Here is a 21,699-nt window from a genome sequence, read left to right as displayed (position 1 = left end):
ATTGCTTGGAGCGGGGTTGCATCCATGTGTTCTTGTTCTTGTTCTTGTCCGCTTGTTGGAAGAGGATGTTGGCGATGGTCAGTCCATGCTGCGCACAGAGCGAGGGCAAAAGCAGTCCGTTGGAGTTGCACTTGCCAGTGCCGTGCTGTCCTAGGACTTTTGGCCACGAGGAGAAGTCCACGCCGATGCGGGCATATATAAAGGCAACCACCATTGGGACCATTATGTTTACACACATGTGCACAAGCATCCACTCACGCGTGCTGACACATAATGACACAATCATGCACGCACACACACATAAGCACACGTTCAGGCACATACACAGATACTAACAGTCAAACTCAGTAGAAATATAATATTTCACTTTCTCGAAAAAAAGGATATGAAAACGACGCACCGGTATGGGGGAAAAAACCAAAGGAAAAAAAACAATGGTGTAGTTTTATAACGAAGGTACAAACAGTTGTCAGAGGGAAATTATGGTATCAAAACATTTCAGATAACCTAGTATTAGCACTGGAGAGGGTTTATGTAGTTTCTGTTCAAAATGATAATTATGTAAATGAACAAATGCTCATAAAAAATGGCTGACGTTAGTTCTATTTCGTAGAGATCGATGACTGTTTATTACTTTGTGCATGCTATATGTGTAAATGGTATTCGAGTAATAATGAAATCATTGAACAAAAAGAAAATAGCCTAATCAAATATCGTACAGATTTTAAATATTATGTCCTTTTTACTTCTTTTTGTTGTTGCGTTTGTGACAAACCTGAACTGTGAGGGCTACACAGATGATTGGCACAGGTAGAATAGTTGTTTTACATCAGAACTAATAAAGCACCCTTTTAGACAGAAGAACACATTTTCTCAAGTCAGTTCGTTCGTGAAAACACACAGTAAATGAAAAAAATCACATGCAAATCAAATGTAAAAGGGTCAAAAGAATATGACACTCTGCCTCTGGTAATACAAATGCAGGCGGTCTCGTAAAACCCTCGAAAATATGTGTGTTTATACTATGCAAGGTTTGTAGCCTATGCTCGTACACATATCAGAACAAGAAGCAACCTGAGCTCTTGAAATCTCAAACAAAAAGAATTGTTCTGCAGGTGACGTCATTCGAAGAAGAAGGGGAGCTTACTCTCTGACATCCGTTTCTTGAAGACAGCGTCAAGTTGTTCACTCTGTGCCACCGTGAACCAGTTCTTCCAGTCTGCGATCTCCCCTGTGGAGTGGACCATACAGATGGCATTGAGAGAGACAGAGAGAGAGAGAGAGAGAGAGAGAGAGAGGAGGGGGTGCATACAGAAAGGAAAAAGATTCAATGCAAGTATGAGGACGGGGTGGACCTGTCACGTGCAAGATTCAGGGCTGCGCCGTCTGTCACCGTGAGACCATACGATGAGTCAAAAGATGACCTAGAAGATTATTTGAGACATTTCGAGCAAGCATAACGTCGTCAATGAAGTCGTGGAAAATTTTTTATTTCAGTCGCTCCAGCAACCTCTTCATTATGGATGTACAGCTTGCACCTGCGTTCATGAGTCCGAACGGCATGGTTCGCCACTGAAACTGACCTGAGAGAGTGGAAAAGGCGGTCCTGAGGCAGTCCTCTTTCCTGACAAGAATCTGCCAGTAACCCTTTGTGTGCACCATGTTTTCCACACCAAACAGGTTCAGAAGTTAATTCATTGCTACAACGACAGAATAGGGCAGGGCTGCATAACACGTCACATAGTCTCTCACCAGATGCACATTGAATATATTTCTATAGTCATATAACCTCTACATCTAACCCGAGCTTTTATACATTTAAATGTGATCATGATACATTTTAGCAGATTTCAACAAACAAAAACATTGTTTAAGAGGTTAGACCAAAGCATGGATATGTTTTTAAAATCTATCAACGCGACATGCAATTTACAGTCGAGAGAAAAGTGTTCTGTATAAAAGCTGTCAAAGTAAATGTATTACCTCTTGTAGAATACCTACGCGTAATTTCTGTCTGATATTCGTCAATAAAATTATTTTTCTTCAACCCGTTCGTGCCATCTATGGTTTATGATAACGTATGTAAACGTACTGCTTACATAACAAAAACAACTCATCTGTAGTTATTGGGGTTGTTCATATCACCTTTTTATGAAGAGGCAGTGGAATACATTCTGCCCAGTCATCAGAATAAACTCCTCTGTCAAAAAGAGAATTGAAAAAGTCACCAAAGAATTCGAAATCGACTCTGTTTTACATGTATACTACAGTTCTCCAATAATGCCATCTTGCCATGCAGCTTTACGATATATATATATATATATATATATATATATATATATATATATATATATATATATATATATTCAAGCAATACCTCTTCTTTTGCAAGAGAGAGGGTGGGAGAGAAACACAGACACAGTGAGGGAGAGAGAGAGAGATACAACAGAGAGATGCAGTCGTATATCACCCTTCCATTCTTTCAGAATAGCGTCACTGTATCTGTGGTGAAAAGAGTTATCTAACCTTTCCGGTAAAGTCCGCCTGACTCTTTCTTCCACATCTTCTCTCCGTGGACCTCTGGGTTCTGAGGTTCTTTCGCTGCCTTCAGTTTGGAGAACTTACAGGCTTCAGCGATTTGTTCACATAGTTGTCTGCCCCTGTTGAGGCCCAGGAACTGGTCTATCTTCATGATCTGTCCCACAGGATCCTGCAACAGGCACAGCTTTAGTTCAGAGGGTGCGGACAGATCCGTATACGCTACACCACGTCAGCTGAAAAAGGTGCAGTTGCCTGACCTTCACGTGACCCAACGCGCCGATCAGGCCTTGAGAGCCTATCCTAGGTACGAAAAAAAGAGAGAAAAAATACAATACATTGTCTGGAACTTCCGACCATTTTACCCCAGGAAAAAATAACTGAATTTTCAAAGAGAACCTATAGACCCACGTCTATGAATTTCACCTCTCCTTATGCATGGAAGTATGGTTCTCGACGCTGATCTACATTCTGTATATGGTTCATGTTTCACTCAAGGGATTCATCATTTTTGGTTGTACTTCTTCACTGCCTGCCAGTCCATAAATATCATCAGAACACGGAGATTTGTGATGGTACATCCTCCGATGTTGATGATGCCAAAGTTGTCTTCAAGGGCATCAATCGTTATACATTCCAGGAAAATGTTGAAGAATGTAGGAGATAGAATCCTACCTTGACGGACCCAACTGACGTGTGGAACCAATCGTTGACGGTTTCTCGAACTTTGTGAAATATGTAACTGATTTAAATCATTGGATTTTTTTGTATTATTATTATATGTTTTTAAGTATTACCTTGAATACTAGTGTTAAGTATTGTGATATGAGATGTGTGATGTTTCGATTTCGTCGTGTGTGTGTGTGTGTGTGTGTTGTGTGTGTGTGTGTGTGTGTGTGTGTGTGTGTGTGTGTGTGTGTGTGTGTGTGTGTGAATTGATTTTTGAGTGTTTATTACATGTCTATGCAGTTATTCTTTTGCGTTTTCGTTTGAGTGTTTAACTTCATGTTTTACGCATCGGTTTTCACATTGTGCAGCGTGACTGTGATTATTTCACACACACACACACACACACACACACACACACACACACACACACACACATATATATATATATATATATATATATATATATATATATATTGTGTGTGTGTATGTATATGTGTGTTGAATTATCATCATCATAATCATCATCATCATTCTTAGCTCGGACACTGTCCGAACAGAATGATATCCCTTGAACTAGTGCTGTCGATAGAAAAAATAAATGAAAGCAGCGCAGCCACGATTTGAAGTTGTGTGCTTTTATCTTCCCAAGAGTTATTGATAGTACTTATTTGTTGTTTGGTATCCACGGTTGCCACCCGCAACCGTCTATTGGCCAAAATTTCACTTTTTCAGTGTTTATCACGTACATATTTGGTGTTTCATAAATGTCTCCAACTTACGAATGATATACGACTGAAGACTTTTTCAAAGAATTGTCGACCTTATTTATTGATCAGTTTACTGACTCATTTCCTGTGAGATACACAGCACTGAGTCATTTCCTGTGAGATATACAGCACTGACTCATTTCCTGTGAGATACACAGCACTGAGTCATTTCCTGTGAGATATACAGCACTGAGTCATTTCTTGTTTCCTTGTCCTGCTAAAACTGTAATCCGGAGAATAAACTGATCTCGCAATCAAAAGTTTATCGGTAAATTTATGTCAGTGGTAAACTATGCTGTTTATTACTAACAATACGGCCATGTCTGGCACTCACATCTTCTTATCAGACTCGCACTTTTTGGGATTGCCGAATTTGAACATCTGACACTAATGTAAAATTAATGGGAATTAGACGAAACAACAAGTTTCCATAGCTAAGGAAATCTGAAATGCATACATTTACTAAATAGCTTTCACGAAATAAAAGCAAATAGTTCTCAGAACACAAAGTTGTAGTCTTATACAAAATTCTGACGATTTCCTTTTCAAATCACCCTCAAACTGAATAGCCACCTTTCGCAGGAAACTCTCCTTTTTTTTTCTTTGTCTCACATATTTCCAAATCAAACTAAAGGAGTTCTTGTAGACATTTATTTATTTTCCACGTGTGTTCTTCACGTTTATCATCTTTCTCCTTTGAATGAGGCGGTTCAGCCCACTTGTCAAACCAGCACATCATCCATCACAGCATCACAGTCTTTACCCTCTTCATCAGCTCATAGCAGGAGAAGAAGATATCATCCGGATGATCGCTCTTTGCTTTCTCCCAGTCCAACACGTGATCAAACCAGTCCCCGTACCAGTCTGGAAACACACACACACACACACACACACACACACACACACACACACACACACACACACATATATATATATATATATATATATATATATATATATATATATACCGATAGTTTTGATATAACCAGATTTGTGAGGTGGTGGCTTAACTCCCGAACCGTGACAGTCCACTGATGGCGGCTGCCCGGAGTCAGTTTCTAGAATTTCAATCCAAGTTCCAGCTGTCAATATTTTTCTCTCAGTAGTAAGTATAATTCTTGTTCAAATGTTATGAATGATCTTTTTTTTGAATGATAATCAAATCAAAAACACTGTATTCGTCAAGATCTTTACTCGCCTGGGACGGTCTGTTAAAGACTGGATTTAAACAGACTGATAAAAGAATATTTTGTCAGAGGTGATGTGTCTTCAATCAGTTATGCACCTTTTACAGTTTTCTTACTGAAGCTTACTTTGTCGAGACATAAACTTTAATTCTTTCAAATCTGTCACAAGTTATCATTGGAACATGGATACAGATGGTTTGACGAGTTTGAAGCTGAAGGGTTTCAGCTAAAAGTAAAAACAGCATGGTCTAAAATACCCCACACTCTACAAAAGATACTGTCTTCTTCCAAAACCACCATCGCAACTCCCACCACACCCAACAATACACTCCATTTTACCACCGTTGACCTGCCATTATCATTAACTTGATGATGATAGTACTGGCATGATTCATGAGGCAACAGTATAAGAATACCTAGTGATAGTGATGGCAGAAGCAACACTCAAAGGAATATCAGGAGCAGACTCAACAGTAGATGTAACAGAATCAACAGTCAGGGAGAAACATATGTAAAGATCAGAAGTGCCAGCAGCAGTAATAGTAATAAAATTGTACTGGATTGGACTGCATTGTATTGCAAAACACAAGACCACACTGCACACCATTCAATAGTATTGTGTTGTATATTATTCCATTACATCGTATTCAACTTAAAGTGAATTAATATGTGTGATATTCGGGCTGTTTCCCCCAGGGATGAGGACATGAGTATAGCACTAACATTTCCGCATGTGTAACTCTGTTTTATTTTGTAGCATTTTCAATACACATCCCATGTGAAAGACTACCATCCGTACCATTATTCACAACGTAGTAAAGATAGCAATAAGGGGCTGGAGGTGGGGGTGTTAGAAAGGTGTAGTTTTCACGTGACTGGAAACCTAAACTACTAAGTACTGTCCACCAACACTCACATCCATTTTCGATCATGAGATCGAAGAAGTGGGACCACGTGCCCTCATAGGATGGTATGATTTGTATGCCACGGGCGATGTTGTAGAGAGACACCCAACAGTCCTTGGGGTTTCGGTAACAGTAGATGACCTTCACCTTCTTCTCTCTTGCTTGCTGGGGTAGATGGTGATACCTGACACATATAAGGACCCATCATCCATCCATCCATCCACTGATCCACATATTCATTCATCGACCCATCTGTCCATCCACGATAACAGTGTTAATCGATGCGGGATGCATCTATCCAAAAGATAGGTAGATATGTGTGGATACACACACACACACACACACACACACACACACACACACACACACACACACACACACATATATATATATATATATATATATATATGTATGTATATACATGGGTTATTTTACATTTTTAGTCACAACGGATTTATATGAACAGGACGCATCATACTAATTCCAGCTCATGCATTCATCATCCTCGTGCATGTGCGTGAATATCACTGTGGTTTATCCTACTGTTGTTTGTTTAGAAGGTTAGTTTAACATGTACATTTCAGTAATCATTTTACTGCCTGCCTTTGTAAAGCTGTGCAGTCCATGGAGTAAGTCACTGGTGTGCTAAGTTATTCATCCGTTTCCTGGGTTGCACATGCACACACAGAACCATGTTTTCCATGTGGCCAGATTGGCGTAATGTGGAACAATGTTCGTTAATCATGGCCAACGAATCTGACTGCATAGCTTGATAAAGAAAAAGACCAAACAGATCCGACAGGTATATGAACGACTGGTTCTCTCTTATTTTTCAGCTGTTGATATTGTATAGCATCGGAGAGCAGTACTGATTTGAATTACAAGTCACCACTGCCTACATGCCAAGAAATCAAGAAAATTTCATCCTTTTACCCAATTTGGGGCATGAAAAATGGACATTAACAACAGATACATTGCTTTAATTAAAAAAAACAACAACAACATTAAAAGCCAACTGAGCAAATTCAATTGGTGATTTAACAAACAGTAATGCAATTTCTTAACAGTCATCCTGTTTCATTAAATTGGTTATGATGACATGAATGAAAGAACATCTCACATATCAATTTTTCCCTTTTGGTTCTTTTACATTTGATGGATTTGGATTACTAGTCACCACTGCTTACTCGCCAAGAAATCCAGAAAATTAAATCCTCTGACCCCTGATGTGGCATGGAGGATAGGCGGAAACAACACATACATTGATTTAGCTTTAGAAATAATAAGTCAACTAAGCACATTCCTTTTGTCATTTAATGTACTTTTTAGGAATAAATCTTTTTCCTGGATCACCAAATTTTAGACATTCCATAACAAAATGAACCCCATCTCCAATCACACCCATTTTCAGGGGAATCTAGTGCCTGTCAACTTCATTTGGTACTTTAAACTGAAGTGAAGGTGTGACGCATACATTGATCGGTGAAAAATAGTTGTATATTTCTCTTTTCCAAAGCCAATTTGAAATATTCATAAAATAAACATTTACTGCTATACTCTTGTGATTCACGCCAATTTCGAAAAAAAGCACCTTGCATTCCTTGTCTGGCACATTGGCATAACTATTTTTCATTTACACATGATTGCGATTTCCAGTCAAAATACAATCGTGTATTAACCAAAAGGCTTTTAATACAGTTAAAGGGTGAAAATCCCTTTTCATATACAAATCGTGCAAAATGGTGCACATTTTATTGGAGTATATTTCTGATGCCAGTCACAGTAAGTGTAGGGCCAGTCAAGGAGGCAGAGTCCTTCATGTACCGAGTCTTTGTAAAATGGTTTTCCTTACCATGACAATTTTGTCAGTCCATCGTGTTTTTCTGTTTTCCTCTACGTCTCACTCCCTCAACAGTTCCTTGTAGGATTGTTTTACCGAGGCCATTGGATCTTGCTGTGTGACCATACCAGCTTAGCCTTCTTTTCTGAACTGATGTCAGCAAATTATCATGAGGTCCTATGTGCTGCTTGATGGTTCGGCACACCTGTTTATTGGTTATGCGGTCATTTATGTGATCAATGTATCTAAGGGCTAGCATCTTGCGATAGCATCTGATTTCCAGGGCTTGAATTCTTCTTTTTCATATCCACCATGAGGGTCCATGCCTCACATGCAATTAGAAAGATGTTTCAATTAGAAAGATGTTTCACGAAACGTTTGCTGTCCTTCCATATAGGGTTCAGTCTGGACAGTGCTGATTTTGTATTTGCTACCGTTGACAGGATTTCTGGTGTGCACCATCCATTTCTGATGATGGATCCCGGTTAGGTAAATTTGAACAGTTCATTACTCCTGTCGCTTGACAGTTAAATCAGCGGTGATGGTGGTGTTGTAGTTGGTCATCAACTAGTTCTTTTCGGTGCTGATTTTCATGCTATAACTTGTCGATGCTTTATCCAGTCTTTTAACAAAGTAGACGAGTTTCTGCTCACAACCTGTCAAGCCGTCGATGTCGTTTGCTCAGTGAAAGCCTAATTTTGAAGAACATCTGGGCCTCTAGAGAAATCACCATGGCCACCAAAAAGGCAATGTCAAATCAGTCCTGCCCACGAATGATAACCACGTCGATGTAGTAGGAGATGCAAACCTTCATTAATGAAAACCCGTTTTAGTTTAAGCATTCAATGATGGGACAAAAAAAAGAGTCTTTGTGGTTCAGGGCGGGACAGGTCCCAGTCAGCAGATCCTGGGGAAGGGGAGGAGCTGGACTGGACACTCCTGTAGAAAGTCAATATCCAGCAACATCCACCAGGCTCTTACGTTCAACCCTTAGGGGAAATGAAAGAGAAGATTGCCCAGAAACAGCTGGAGGCCAGACAGTAAGTCGGAGCTGAATAGGGGATCAATTGAGCAGAAGCAGAAAGGACGACCTAGAGTCGAGTCTGATGGAATATCGCTGATGGCTTGTGCTCCTACAGGGGAGAAGAGCCTACGTAGTAAGTGCGACACTTTACGTTGTCTTTGTTTTTCTTCTATTGATTTGTGCTACACTTAATGACACCACGCTGCACCCTCCTGCTTACCTCAGATGGGTGGCGTAGGCCTGTGGCCCCTCAGGTCTGGACAGCTTTTCAAATTCTGTCCACTCAAAATGGTCCTGCTCCATTCGACCCACATAGTCCGTGTTATTATGCAACAGCATGTAAAGGATCTGGTGATGCCAGATTGTACCTGAAACAAATCCATATGTCAAGGGAATGTGATGTGGACAAAGTGGGAGTGAGGATGTGATGAAGTTTTCCAGACTGAAGTTACTGCCTACCACCTTTTCGTTGTCTTTTTAGTTGTCTGTTTGAAATATAGTATCTTTAAAATACTTTTGTTGTACTTTCAAAAAACGAACCTGAAGACCATTGATTATTATCAGCCTAGCCAGAACTTATGTTTCTGACTAAGAGCCCCATCCTCAGCAGGCACCACCATCAGAAAAAACAAAAAAAAAACAAACAAACAAAAAACAAAACCAAAGAAAACAACAAAAAACCCGTTGGCAATGAGACTTAACACGAACAAAAATGTAGAATAAGGCGATTGTCTTTGTTTGCTTAGTACTCATCTGTTTGATGCTTCCATGAAGCCATCTACGTAGATTATGATATGAGGAAGAAATTCTTGTTTCTCAAATTTCAACAAAGATAACATGCATTCAAAAATGGATACAGGAAAGGAATAATATATATATATATATATATATATATATATGAATATATATATATCTGTAATTACCTCTATCTACATTTATAACTTTGTATTTTTCTGTTTACCAAACATTATATATAAAAGCAAATAACTAGTACTGGAGGAAATAAGGGAATGTAGGGAACTCTTTCGCCGTCAGTAGTGACTTTGTGTACATACTTGAAGTGAAAAAATATGTGTATATATATCAAGCAATTGATATATATATATATATATATATATATATATATATAGAGAGAGAGAGAGAGAGAGAGAGAGAGAGAGAGAACCAAATGCCTAATACTGAGGGAAACCAATGGATGGTAAAGAAATCTCTCGCTTGTAGTCAGTTTGAAAATGACTTTGTGTATATGTTTGAAATGAAAACAAAAGTGTGTGTGTGTGTGTGTGTGTGTGTGTGTGTGTGTGTGTGTGTGTGTTTGCGCGTGCGTGCGTGCGTGTGTGTATATATGTGTGTGCGTGCATGTGTGTGTGCAACTGTCTGTCTGTCTGATTGTCAGTCTGTCTGTCTATTTGCCTGTTAGTCTGTGTGTGAATTTAAACTCATAGAAGACAGCAACAAGCGTCCTTAAATTCGTCACGAAAGTATAAACAAACAAACAAAAAAATGTCATGCCAAATACGATTCAGCTTTCGTCTCCTCTACACTAGTCCTTTATCTGAGCAGTGGCAGTGACCCCTTTTCACATGATATATGGCTGAAAGACTTAACGTATAATGGAACATGCTGTCAACATGAAGGTTAGCAGATTATCTATATGTCAGTCTGTCTCAGCACTTATCTTTGTTTCTATCGGCTTGTGCTTTTTCCGTCTATAATATTTGTTCGTATTAAATCCTATTTTTTATGATAATGATTGCGGGTAGTTACATTCACGTTATTGGAAAGAAAAGAGAGAAAATCAAAATAACATCAAAACAAAAGCGTTTGACAATATACGCCTGCGATGTCTACATGTAGAGGCAAAAATAACTGAATAAAAAAGAAAACAAAACAAAACATATGTAAATCAAACTAACCAAGCAAAACACACCAGTATAAACGACCGTGAATATTTTCATACAGACAACTACCAGGATAGTAAGCTTTTCTTTTCTTTTCTTTTTTTTTTTCGCCATGGTGATAATCATAAGAACTTATCTGAATCAAAGTCTGACAGAGTAGTCGCTTTGCTTTGCTGTCATTTCGTTTCCACGTCATTCTTGCATTCTGTGGGGTTTTTTGTTGTTTGTTTGCTTGTTTTTTGTTGTTGTTTTTTGTGGTGGTGATCAAATTTTCAAGGGAAGGTAAATGTTGCATGCACATTTCGATTTTACGCCTGTACATTTTGAAATGGAGTATCTAAAAGCAAACACTGTGTGTGTGTGTGTGTGTGTGTGTGTTATGTGTTAATGTGCGCGTGTGTGTGCATTTGCAGGCGAACGAGTTCATATGTATGTACGTGTGTGTGATAATGCACGTGCACGTGTGCGCGTATGAGTGTTTGTGTGTGTGTGTCTGCGTGCGTGCGTGCGTGCGTGTGTGTGTGTGTGTGTGTGTGTGTGTGTGTGTGTGTGTGTGTGTGTGTGTGTGTGTGTGTGTGTGAACATTAGTGTAGACATTAGAATGGAATATAGAAAAGAATATGTCTTATTACAAAGTGTACCGGGGTCACAAGGAATATTGTGGGGGACAGTACATAACAAGATACGAACATAAATCGAAAATCATACACAAACATAGATACAGTAGAAATAAGATACATACAAGTGCATATCAATATAAAAACGTGTGCATACTCACGCTTGCAGGCACTGCACACACACACATGAACGCACGCACGCACGCACACACACACACACACACACACACACACACACACACACACACACACGTTTGAACAGAAGCTGCATATTACATGTGGATGGGGCTGATGACTAGATATTCAGGTAGATGGTTGTAGCGGGAAAATGTAAGCGAAATCGCAACCACTGCAATGTAGGCAGTACACATGATGAATCACAGAATAGAGATCGGGATGGGGAGGAAAAGGACAAGAAAGATTGAGAGCAGAATGAAAATGATGATCAGAAGATCTCACCACTTCTAGGAAATGACGCAAGAATGACATCATCATCCCGCAGTTCCATATGACGTATCTTCTTCAGGTGTTCCCTGTAGTCCTTAATGTGCGTGGATGGGATGAACCATGTATCACCGCCGTTTCCATAGTAAATGTCGTTGCCATGGCGATCCTTGAGATGGGCTGCGACGGTCATCTTTGTTGCTGCGTTGAACGTTGTTCTGTGAAGAAAAGACAGGAGCTTTATTCATGAGGCTTAGACATTCTGTTTGTTGTACAAGGCACAATATTGCACTCCAATCCTATTTGCAAGGCTACCCCCTCTCCCCTTCTTATCTAAAAGGAAAACGAGACACCACAAAGAGGACGACAGGCAGATAGAATGAGAGAGTCAGACAGACAGACTGAGAGACCGACAGACAGAGATATATATATATATATATACTGAGAGAGAGAGATACTGAGAGAGACCAAGAGACAGAGAGAGAGAGAGAGAGAGAGAGAGAGAGAGAGAGAGAGAGAGAGAGAAAATTGAATCAGAATGACCAACAAACCAACTGACCTGTAGATATAGTCAGAAGGGTACATTAGGCATTACCCCCCCCACACACACACACACACACACACACACCACCACCACCACCACCACCACCACCACCCCAGTCGAAGGACCATACACTCACTAAAAAAAATACAACAACAAAAACAACAACAGTTAAACGAATTTATTTCTATTTGGTAGCTTTCAAATTTTGGAATCTTCATTCGTTGGCGTGACAAAACGAAATTACTCACCGCAAAGTCTTTGTCCTGTCTGCCTCAGTAGGAGTCAGGACAGAGAGCCCTGGTGCCCTGAATGAGAGTGAAGGGACGACTGGGCGAAACTGGTGAAACTGATTCGAGAGGTAAACAGTCACACTGGTAACTGGTGCCTCTGTGCCGTTGCAGCAAACAATATGCACTGACCTGCATTGTTTGGGTGGTTGCAGCAATGCATTTTATCATCGCATAAGTGTTTTATCAGTGGTGAGGGTCAGAGTTCACTGGGACGAGTTGAAAAGTGTTCTCCTTGGTGAGCATGTGGTTCACATATCATGCACACACACACACATGCTTACACGCACAAACACACATAGACATAAGGCACAGACACAGACAGACAGACAGACAGACAGACACACACACACACACACACACACACACACACACACATGCACATGCACATGCACATGCAAACACATAGACACACACACTACTCACAGTGGAGTAGAATGGAGTGGTAACGAGTATGCCAAGAAAGCGAGAAATTTGAGCGAGAAATACTCGCCAATATTTACTCCCCATCCACTTGACTTTGGCTGGTGGTCTGGACGCTAGTCATTCGGGTGAGATGGTAACCAAAGTCCCGTGTGTAGGATGCTCTTAGCGTACCTAAAGACCCCGCTCACTGCAATGAAAGGGTTGTCCCTGGCAAAATTCTACAGAAATACGCCACTTTCATGGGCAATCATATATCCTTGCAAGCAGAAACACAGAGAGGCAAGGCCTTCAAGACTAACTTGTGATATGCACTTAATCCAACAAAGGAATAAAGGGGGAAAGGATTTATCAAAAAAAAGAAGGATAATCTGGCAAACACACACACACACACACACACACACACACACACACACACACACACACACACACACACACACACACACACACAGAGAGAGAGAGAGAGAGAGAGAGAGAGAGAGTTAGCAATGGTCAGAGTTGCCTTCCTTCGTGCATGCAGAATGCGACGTGATGGAACTGAAATTGTGCTTGGAAAATCGATTTTTTGTATTTGTATGATTGTTGGAGACATTTATGCAGTGATTATTTTTTCTTTTTGTTTGTTTGTTTTTGTTTTTGTTTTTTACCTGTGCACAAATATATGCAGTGAGTTTTTTTCTTTTTGTTTGTTTGTTTTTGTTTTTTTGTTTTTTTTACTTGTGCACAAATCTCTCTGAATAAAAACTCAGCTGCCTTCTTCGCTTTCTGTCAAATATATGTCATCACGAATTATTGAGTGAATAAGGCACACTGTAATCCAAGATGTCCGCCTCCATCGATTAGTGTGGGGTCAAGTACAATTTATGTAATGCTTAATCTGATTAATGTAGTAACATCTATAAAATATTCGTATGCAGTAAGCACGTCGATATTGTTGTAAGCATCATTCTTAAATGTAAATAGTGCAAGACCTTCCCACTGAGTATAAAACACAAAAGCCTTTTTATGCCTTGAGTCGTGTTTTAAAATGTTATGTTTTTGATGAGTGAGATCTGTAATAAGAAAATTATCTCCCTTGTTAAGAATTAGTTTTCATCCTATAAGTATAACGTCCTATTAACAAGCACATTCAAAGATGCGTGTGTAAATGTAACTTCCACACTGAGCAAATGAAGTTTCCTTTTCAGCAGTAAACATATTAATGAACTGCTATTGTTCTGTGTGTCACATAAAAAATGATAAGTTTTGTGTATGAAAAAAGAAAAATGTAACTTTTTTGTGAAAATATCTAAATCTATCTAGTGCCCTTCCCACAGATGCGATATGATTATGGGTAGAATGTATGGAAAGAACTGATCATTTGCAATTGTTGTGCCAAACTGATGTCATTGGTGTCGAAGCAATGATTATTTGCGTCATGATACATATATATTGATGGATGAGGGTTAGGGGGTGCACGGGAGGGGTAGTACCTCTAGGGGGGGGGGGGGGGGGGCTTGTCACGCTCTTCCGGGAGTGGTTCGTCCTCTGTTGGTCCCCACCGGCACCCAGCTCTCACCTATGGGTCCTAGAAGCTGCTAGCATGCGGCAGCGCCCAACCCCCGGGCAACGGCTTTGACAGGTTGGCTAAACTAGGTGAGGGTAGCCGACGGGTCTCAAACCCTCGGTGAGTTAGGGCTTGTCTACCCAAGCATGTGAAGACTGGATCCGGCGGACTCTGCGGAAGAAACCTTCATGGTTCAACGGAGAGGAAGGCGGTTGCAGCAGAGCACTGTGGAGTGCTGAGGGCAGGATGAGGCACATAGGACATCCTGGTCATCCACTGCATCCGTTTCCATCTCCAGTCGTCTTGACCTCGTCTTGCCACTGGATACAGACGGTCTCGGACAAGAGAGTGAGGTCGACGGTGCGCAACTCCTCCTCACTATAAACAAAGTCATCGCGCAAGTCATCAGTCATCCTTCATCCCATACCATCATTTTCCCCAAGCCCTGTGGCGACAGGCGAGCGACGAAGCGACAGGTGTGGGTACACTGGCAGTCGTAGCCGCGGACCTGCACACAGGCGGCTCAGGCCATAGGGTCGTTTTTCACCGACTGGAGCAGCGGTGGAGATCGGCAGCCCCCTGAGCGACTGAGCAGCCCTCTTCAGGACAGCACTGCTCACCTCCATGGCATGAGGAAGGGGCTAGAAAAGGTGCCCTAAACATTGCCTGCTCCACACCACCCTAGTCAGCATACCGCGGCTGACGGGGACCCTACTCAAGCGGTCGACACACAAAGGAAAGAAAGAAGAAAACAAGGAGCACCCCATTGACCATTGCCACATGGAACGTGCGTACGCTTCTGGACAGAGGCGACTCAGACAGACCACAGAGACGCACAGCACTCATTGCGAGTGAACTAGCCAGGTACAACATCGACATCGCTGCCTTAAGTGAGACCAGACTGGCAGAAGAAGGCGAACTCTGTGAGCGAGGCGCAGGCTACACCTTCTTTTGGAGTGGTCGCGGACCTGAAGAGAGACGTGAGGCTGGAGTTGGCTTTGCAGTGAAGACAACCCTCGTTGGCAAGCTGGCTGGCCCCCCGAAAGGAGTGAACGATCGCCTGATGACGATGAAACTCCCTATATGCAACGGGAAGAAGTTTACCACCATTGTCAGCGCCTACGCGCCCACCATGACCAACCCGGATGAGATCAAGGACAAGTTCTACGAGGACCTGAACGCTGTCATCACCACTGTTCCCAACGCAGACAAGCTCATCATTCTTGGTGACTTTAACGCGAGAGTTGGTTGTGACAGCACCTCCTGGGAAGGCGTGATTGGGAAGCATGGGGTTGGTAACTGTAACAGCAATGGCCAACTACTTCTCCAGACATGTGCCGAGCACGACCTTCTTATCACAAACACCCTCTTCTGCCTCCCTACCCGTAACAGGACGTCATGGATGCATCCTCGCTCTGGGCATTGGCATCTCATCGACTTTGTCATCGTCAGGAAGAGGGACAGGCAGGACGTACGAGTCACGAGGGCCATGTGCGGCGCCGAGTGCTGGACAGACCACCGCCTTATCGTCTCCAAGCTCAACCTCCGCATCCAGCCCAAGAGACGGCCTCAGGGCATGAAAGCACTCAAACGCCTGAATGTCAACAAGCTGGAGCTAGGCAACATCAAGCAGAGCTTTGCTGACACCCTGGAGGAACGCCTTGAGTCCACCGTGCTGGACAACCAGAATGTGGAGGCAGCATGGGGCGCACTGCATGAGACGGTGTACAACACTGCCATGGAGTGCCTGGGGCCTTCTGCCAGGAAGCACAAAGACTGGTTTGATGAGAACTGCACTGAGATCAAGCAGCTGCTAGAAGACAAACGCCAAGCCTACAGAGCCCACATTGAAGATCCCAAGTCACAGTCAAAGAAAGACATACTGAAGAGCGCACGCAGCACCATCCAGCTGAAGCTGCGGCAGATGCAGGATTCCTGGTTGAGCAACAAAGCTGATGAGATCCAGGGCTTTGCAGACAGGAACGACATGAAGAACTTCTATAACGGCCTGAAAGAAGTCTACGGTCCCACCACCTCCGGATCTGCTCCACTCCTCAGTGCTGATGGTTCTACCCTGATCACTGACAAGGACGGGATCCTTGAGAGATGGGCTGAACACTTTGACAGCGTACTGAACCGCCCCTCCACCATCAATGATGAAGCCATCGACCGACTCCCCCAGGTGCCAGTCAGTGAGTCGTTGGATGCCATTCCAACTTTGGAGGAGACCCAGAAAGCTATCCGTCTGCTATCCAATGGCAAAGCCCCTGGCTCAGACTCCATTCCAGCTGAGGTCTACAAAGAAGGTGGTATGGCGCTGACTGAGAAGCTTCATCAGCTGTTCCAGCTCATCTGGCAGCATGAGGCAGTTCCACAGGACTTCAAAGACGCTTCCATCATACACCTGTACAAGCGCAAAGGAAATCGTCAGGCCTGTGACAACCATCGTGGAATATCCCTGCTGTCCGTCGCAGGCAAGACTCTGGCCAGAGTGCTACTCAACCGTCTCATAGCGCACCTTGAGCAAGGTCTCCTACCAGAGAGCCAGTGTGGCTTCCGGAAAGAACGCGGGACTATCGACATGGTGTTTGCTGCCAGGCAGCTCCAGGAGAAGTGTCAGGAACAGAACGCCGACCTTTACTCCACCTATGTCGATCTGACCAAGGCCTTCGATACTGTTAGCAGAGATGGCCTTTGGAGAATCATGGCGAAGTACGGGTGTCCCAGAAAGTTCATCACCATCATACGGCAACTACACGATGGGATGCTGGCCCGAGTCCAAGACAACGGAGAGACTTCAGAACCATTCCCTGTCTCCAACGGAGTCAAGCAAGGGTGTGTTCTTGCCCCCACCCTGTTCAGTCTCATGTTTTCAGCCATGCTGACAGATGCCTTCAGAGACGCTGACGTAGGCATTGGCATCAGGTACCGCACAGATGGCTCACTCTTCAACCTCAGGAGGCTTCAAGCAAAAACCAAGGTGAGGACAGACACCGTCAACGACTTCCTGTTTGCTGATGACTGCGCTCTCAACGCTGCCTCCGAAGCTGACATGCAACACAGTGTCGACAAGTTCTCTGCTGCCTGTGACAACTTTGGCCTCACAATCAGCACAAAGAAGACTGAGGTGATGCACCAGCCAGCTCCAGGAAAGCCTTACGTTGAACCAAACATCTTCATCAACGGGCAACGACTGAACGCGGTGGACAAGTTCACATACCTGGGCAGTACACTCTCTCGCACAGTTGTCATCGACGACGAGGTGAATGCCAGACTCGCCAAAGCCAGCGCTGCCTTCGGCAGACTCCATAAGAACGTTTGGAACAGGAGAGGCATCACCCTGGAGACGAAGCTCAAAGTATACAAGGCCATAGTTCTCACCACACTGCTCTATGGATGTGAATCATGGACGGTCTACAAACGCCACGCCAAAAAGCTGAACCACTTCCACACCACCAGCCTCAGAAAACTTCTCGGCATAAAGTGGCAAGAGAAGATCCCTGACACAGAGGTGCTCACTCGTGCAAACTTGCCCAGCATCTACACCATCTTGATGCAGGCCCAGCTGCGCTGGGCAGGCCATGTAGTTCGCATGCCAGACCACCGGCTCCCCAAGAAACTGCTGTACGGCGAACTCCAACATGGCAAGCGCTCCCATGGAGGCCAAAAGAAGCGCTTCAAAGACACTCTGAAAGCTTCTCTGAAGGCCTTCAACATCAGCCACGACACATGGGAGCTGAATGCAATGGACAGACCAAAGTGGCGTTCAGCTGTCCACAAAGGCGCCAAATCCTGTGAGGCCAACAGAATCGCTGCAGCAGAGCAACGCAGACAGGCCAGGAAAAGCAGTGCCAGCAAGTCCCCGACAGCCGCCACCATCCCCTGTCCACACTGCGTCAGAACCTTCCGGGCGCGGATTGGCCTGACCAGTCATCTGCGCACCCACAGAGCCCAACCCACCCACCCCCAGGATGACTAGATGGTCCTCGTCGATCCCGACGGACGAAACATTTCCAAGGCAGAAGTTGCAGCCCTTAACAGAATCGTAAAAAACTGCCACCAAGATTACCGGGGCTGATCTGCCTTCTCTATTGATGATGGAGTCTCCTGTCGGTCCGACGGATGAGTAGGCAGGCAGGCTTATCTGTCGGTGTGTGTCCTCATATGGGAAAAGAGGCCGATTCTGGATGCGCAGCACTTCCCACAGGTGTTGCAAGGGAAAACGTCTCCAGAAGTTGAGCCCTGCTTCCTTCGCTCACGCTTCTCCTTAATGGCCAACGTCTTTATGCCACTAGAGCACAGCATCTTCCAGCGACAGCGGTCAAGGGCATCAGTTTCCCAGGAAGCGATGTCTATGTCACAGGCTTTGAGGTTTGTCTTCAATGTGTCCTTGCAGGGTCTTCCAAGTTTACGGTGGCCTTCCTTCAGCTGGCCATACAAAAGCATCTTCGGGATCCTGCTGTCTGTCATGTGGACAACGTGTCCTGTCCAGCGTAGCTGGCACTGGATCAGCAGGCTTTCGATGCTTGGCAGGCCGCTCCTCTCTAGGACCTGGAGGTTGGAGACCCTGTCTTGCCACTTTATGCCGAGGATCTTTCGTAGGCATCTCTGGTGAAACTGCTCAAGTTGTTGAATGTGACGGCGATACGTCGTCCATGTTTCACAGCAGTACAACAAGGTGGTCAGCACAACAGCTCTGTAGGTTTTCATCTTGGTGCTGAGCCTGATGCCTTTGTTGTTCCACAGCCTGTTGTTGAGTCTGCCAAAGGCGGAGCTGGCCTTGGCGATGCGCAGCGTCACTTCTGCATCAAGGGCTCCGTTGCTGCATAGGGTGCTGCCCAGGTAGCAAAACTTGTCGACTGACTTGATCTCTGTGTCATTGATCTTGATTGCAGGTGGGGGGGAGGCACTGGCGTTCTGTGAGCTAGCCGGTTGGTACATGGACTCGGTCTTGCTGAGGCTGATGGTGAGTCCAAAGCGCCTGCAGGAGGTTGAGAACCTGTCCATAATGAACTGCATGTCCTCATGGGTGTGTGCAGCAAGCGCGCAGTCATCAGCGAAGAGGAACTCTCTCATCAGTGCCTCAAACACCCTGGACCTGGCATGGAGTCGCCGCAAGTTGAAAAGTTTGCCATCTGTGCGAAACTGAATGTAGATGCCCCGGTCACAGTCTTGGAAGGCGTCAATCAGCATGGCAGAGAAGAGAATGGAGAACAGTGTGGGTGCCAAGACGCAGCCCTGCTTCACTCCATTTACCACAGGGAACGGATCTGACATGTCAGTATTTTCCTGTACTCTCGCTTGCATGCCATCGTGGAAAGACGCAATCAGCTGGATTAGGCTCTCTGGGCAGCCGAACTTTAGGAGGATCTTCCACAGACCATGGCGGTTCACCGTGTCAAAGGCCTTAGTCAGGTCTACAAAGACCATGTGGAGCTCCTTGTTCTGCTCACGGCACTTCTCTTGCATCTGGCGTACAGCAAACACCATGTCACATGTTCCCCTGCCTGAGCGGAAGCCGCACTGTGCTTCAGGGATGACTGTGTTGGAGACATGGTCAACCAGTCTGTTCAGTATGATGCGGGCGAAGATCTTGCCGGCGATGCAGAGGAGAGAGATTCCACGGTGGTTATCGCAGGATGTTTTGTCTCCCTTCCGTTTGTAAATGTGGACAATAGAAGCATCCTTGAAATCCTGGGGGACCTCCCTCTCTCCCAGATAGACTGGAACAGGGCGGTCAGCTTGTCTGTCAGCACCTCGCCTCCATACTTGTAGATGTCAGCCTGGATTCCATCCGCTCCTGGTGCTTTTCCTGACGTTGTCAGCTTCAGGGCCTTCTGGGTCTCGACCTTGGTGGGAGGGGCAGCTAGCGAGTCATTGACTGGTAGCTGTGGGAGGGCTGCAATTGCCTCGTCAGATACGGACGAGTCCCTGTTGAGGAGGGTGTTGAAGTGCTCTGCCCAGCGGGCAAGGATGTCTTTCTTGTCTGTCAGGAGGGTGGTCTGGTCCGAGGCTCGGACAGGGGTTGATCCTGTGACTCTCGGCCCATACACAGCTCGGAGACCATCATGGAAGGTCTTCATGTCGTGAGCATCAGCAGCGGACTGAAGCTCTTCGGACTTTCTATCCCACCAGGTGTTCTTCATCTCATGCAGCCTCTTCTGTACGAGTTGCTTGGTTTGCAAGAACTGGTTCTCCTTCCTCTGGCAGTCTTTATCGGAAATGTGATCCTGATGCCGTATATGCAGTGTGTTCAGGAGCTTGGAGATTCCAGAGTCGTTCTCGTCAAACCAGTCTTTGTGGCTCCTCTGTACAAAGCCGAGTGTGTCAGCTGCTGCTGTGTACACAGCATCTCTAAAGGTGCTCCATACCTCTTCTACATCAGTTGATGCAGGAATTTCTTGGAGAGCTACTTGGATTTGCTGCTGCAGCACGTCCTTGGTGATAGGGAGGCGGTGGATGTTCAGCTTCCTAGGGGGTTTCTGCCTGGCTGGTTGGAGCTTGCGTGCAAGTCTGATGTTCATCTTGCTGCGCACCAGGCGATGGTCCGACCAACAGACTGCTCCTCTCATGCAGCGTGTAGTTGAAACATCACCTCTGTCCCTCTGCCGGACAATCACATAGTCCAGCATGTGCCATTGCTTGGAGCGAGGGTGCATCCATGTGTTCTTGTTCTTGTTCTTGTCCGCTTGTTGGAAGAGGATGTTGGCGATGGTCAGTCCATGCTGCGCACAGAGCGAGGGCAAAAGCAGTCCGTTGGAGTTGCACTTGCCAGTTCCGTGCTGTCCTAGGACTTTTGTCCACGCCGATGCGGGCATATATAAAGGCAACCACCATTGGGACCATTATGTTTACACACATGTGCACAAGCCTCCTACGCACGCGTGCTGACACATAATGACACAATCATGCACGCATACACACATAAGCACACGATCAGGCACATACACAGATACTGACAGTCAAACTCAGTAGAAATATAATATTTCACTTTCTCGAAAAAAAGG

The 21,699-nt window shown here is 44.4% G+C and overlaps 1 protein-coding gene across 1 annotated transcript; it reads right to left on the bottom strand.

Annotated features, from left to right (window-relative positions):
• Window positions 1-401: 401 nt before the first annotated feature.
• On the bottom strand, window positions 402-13,006 carry LOC143295002 (sulfotransferase 1B1-like). The gene is made up of 7 exons (XM_076606535.1): window positions 12,685-13,006; window positions 11,908-12,110; window positions 9,151-9,298; window positions 6,078-6,250; window positions 4,738-4,838; window positions 2,527-2,710; window positions 402-1,231 (listed from the first exon to the last, which is right to left on the bottom strand). Exons 2-7 carry the CDS (start codon window positions 12,083-12,085, stop codon window positions 1,122-1,124), a joined length of 894 nt encoding a protein of 297 aa, XP_076462650.1. The 5' UTR covers window positions 12,086-12,110; window positions 12,685-13,006; the 3' UTR covers window positions 402-1,121.
• Between the last annotated feature and the right edge of the window lie 8,693 nt (window positions 13,007-21,699).

The sequence above is a fragment of the Babylonia areolata genome, chromosome 20 (assembly GCF_041734735.1).
Source record: "Babylonia areolata isolate BAREFJ2019XMU chromosome 20, ASM4173473v1, whole genome shotgun sequence".
Classification (NCBI taxonomy): Eukaryota; Metazoa; Mollusca; class Gastropoda; order Neogastropoda; family Buccinidae; genus Babylonia; species Babylonia areolata.
The sequence above is the reverse complement of the archived record's forward strand: the minus strand, read 5'-3'. Positions and strand labels throughout refer to the sequence as shown.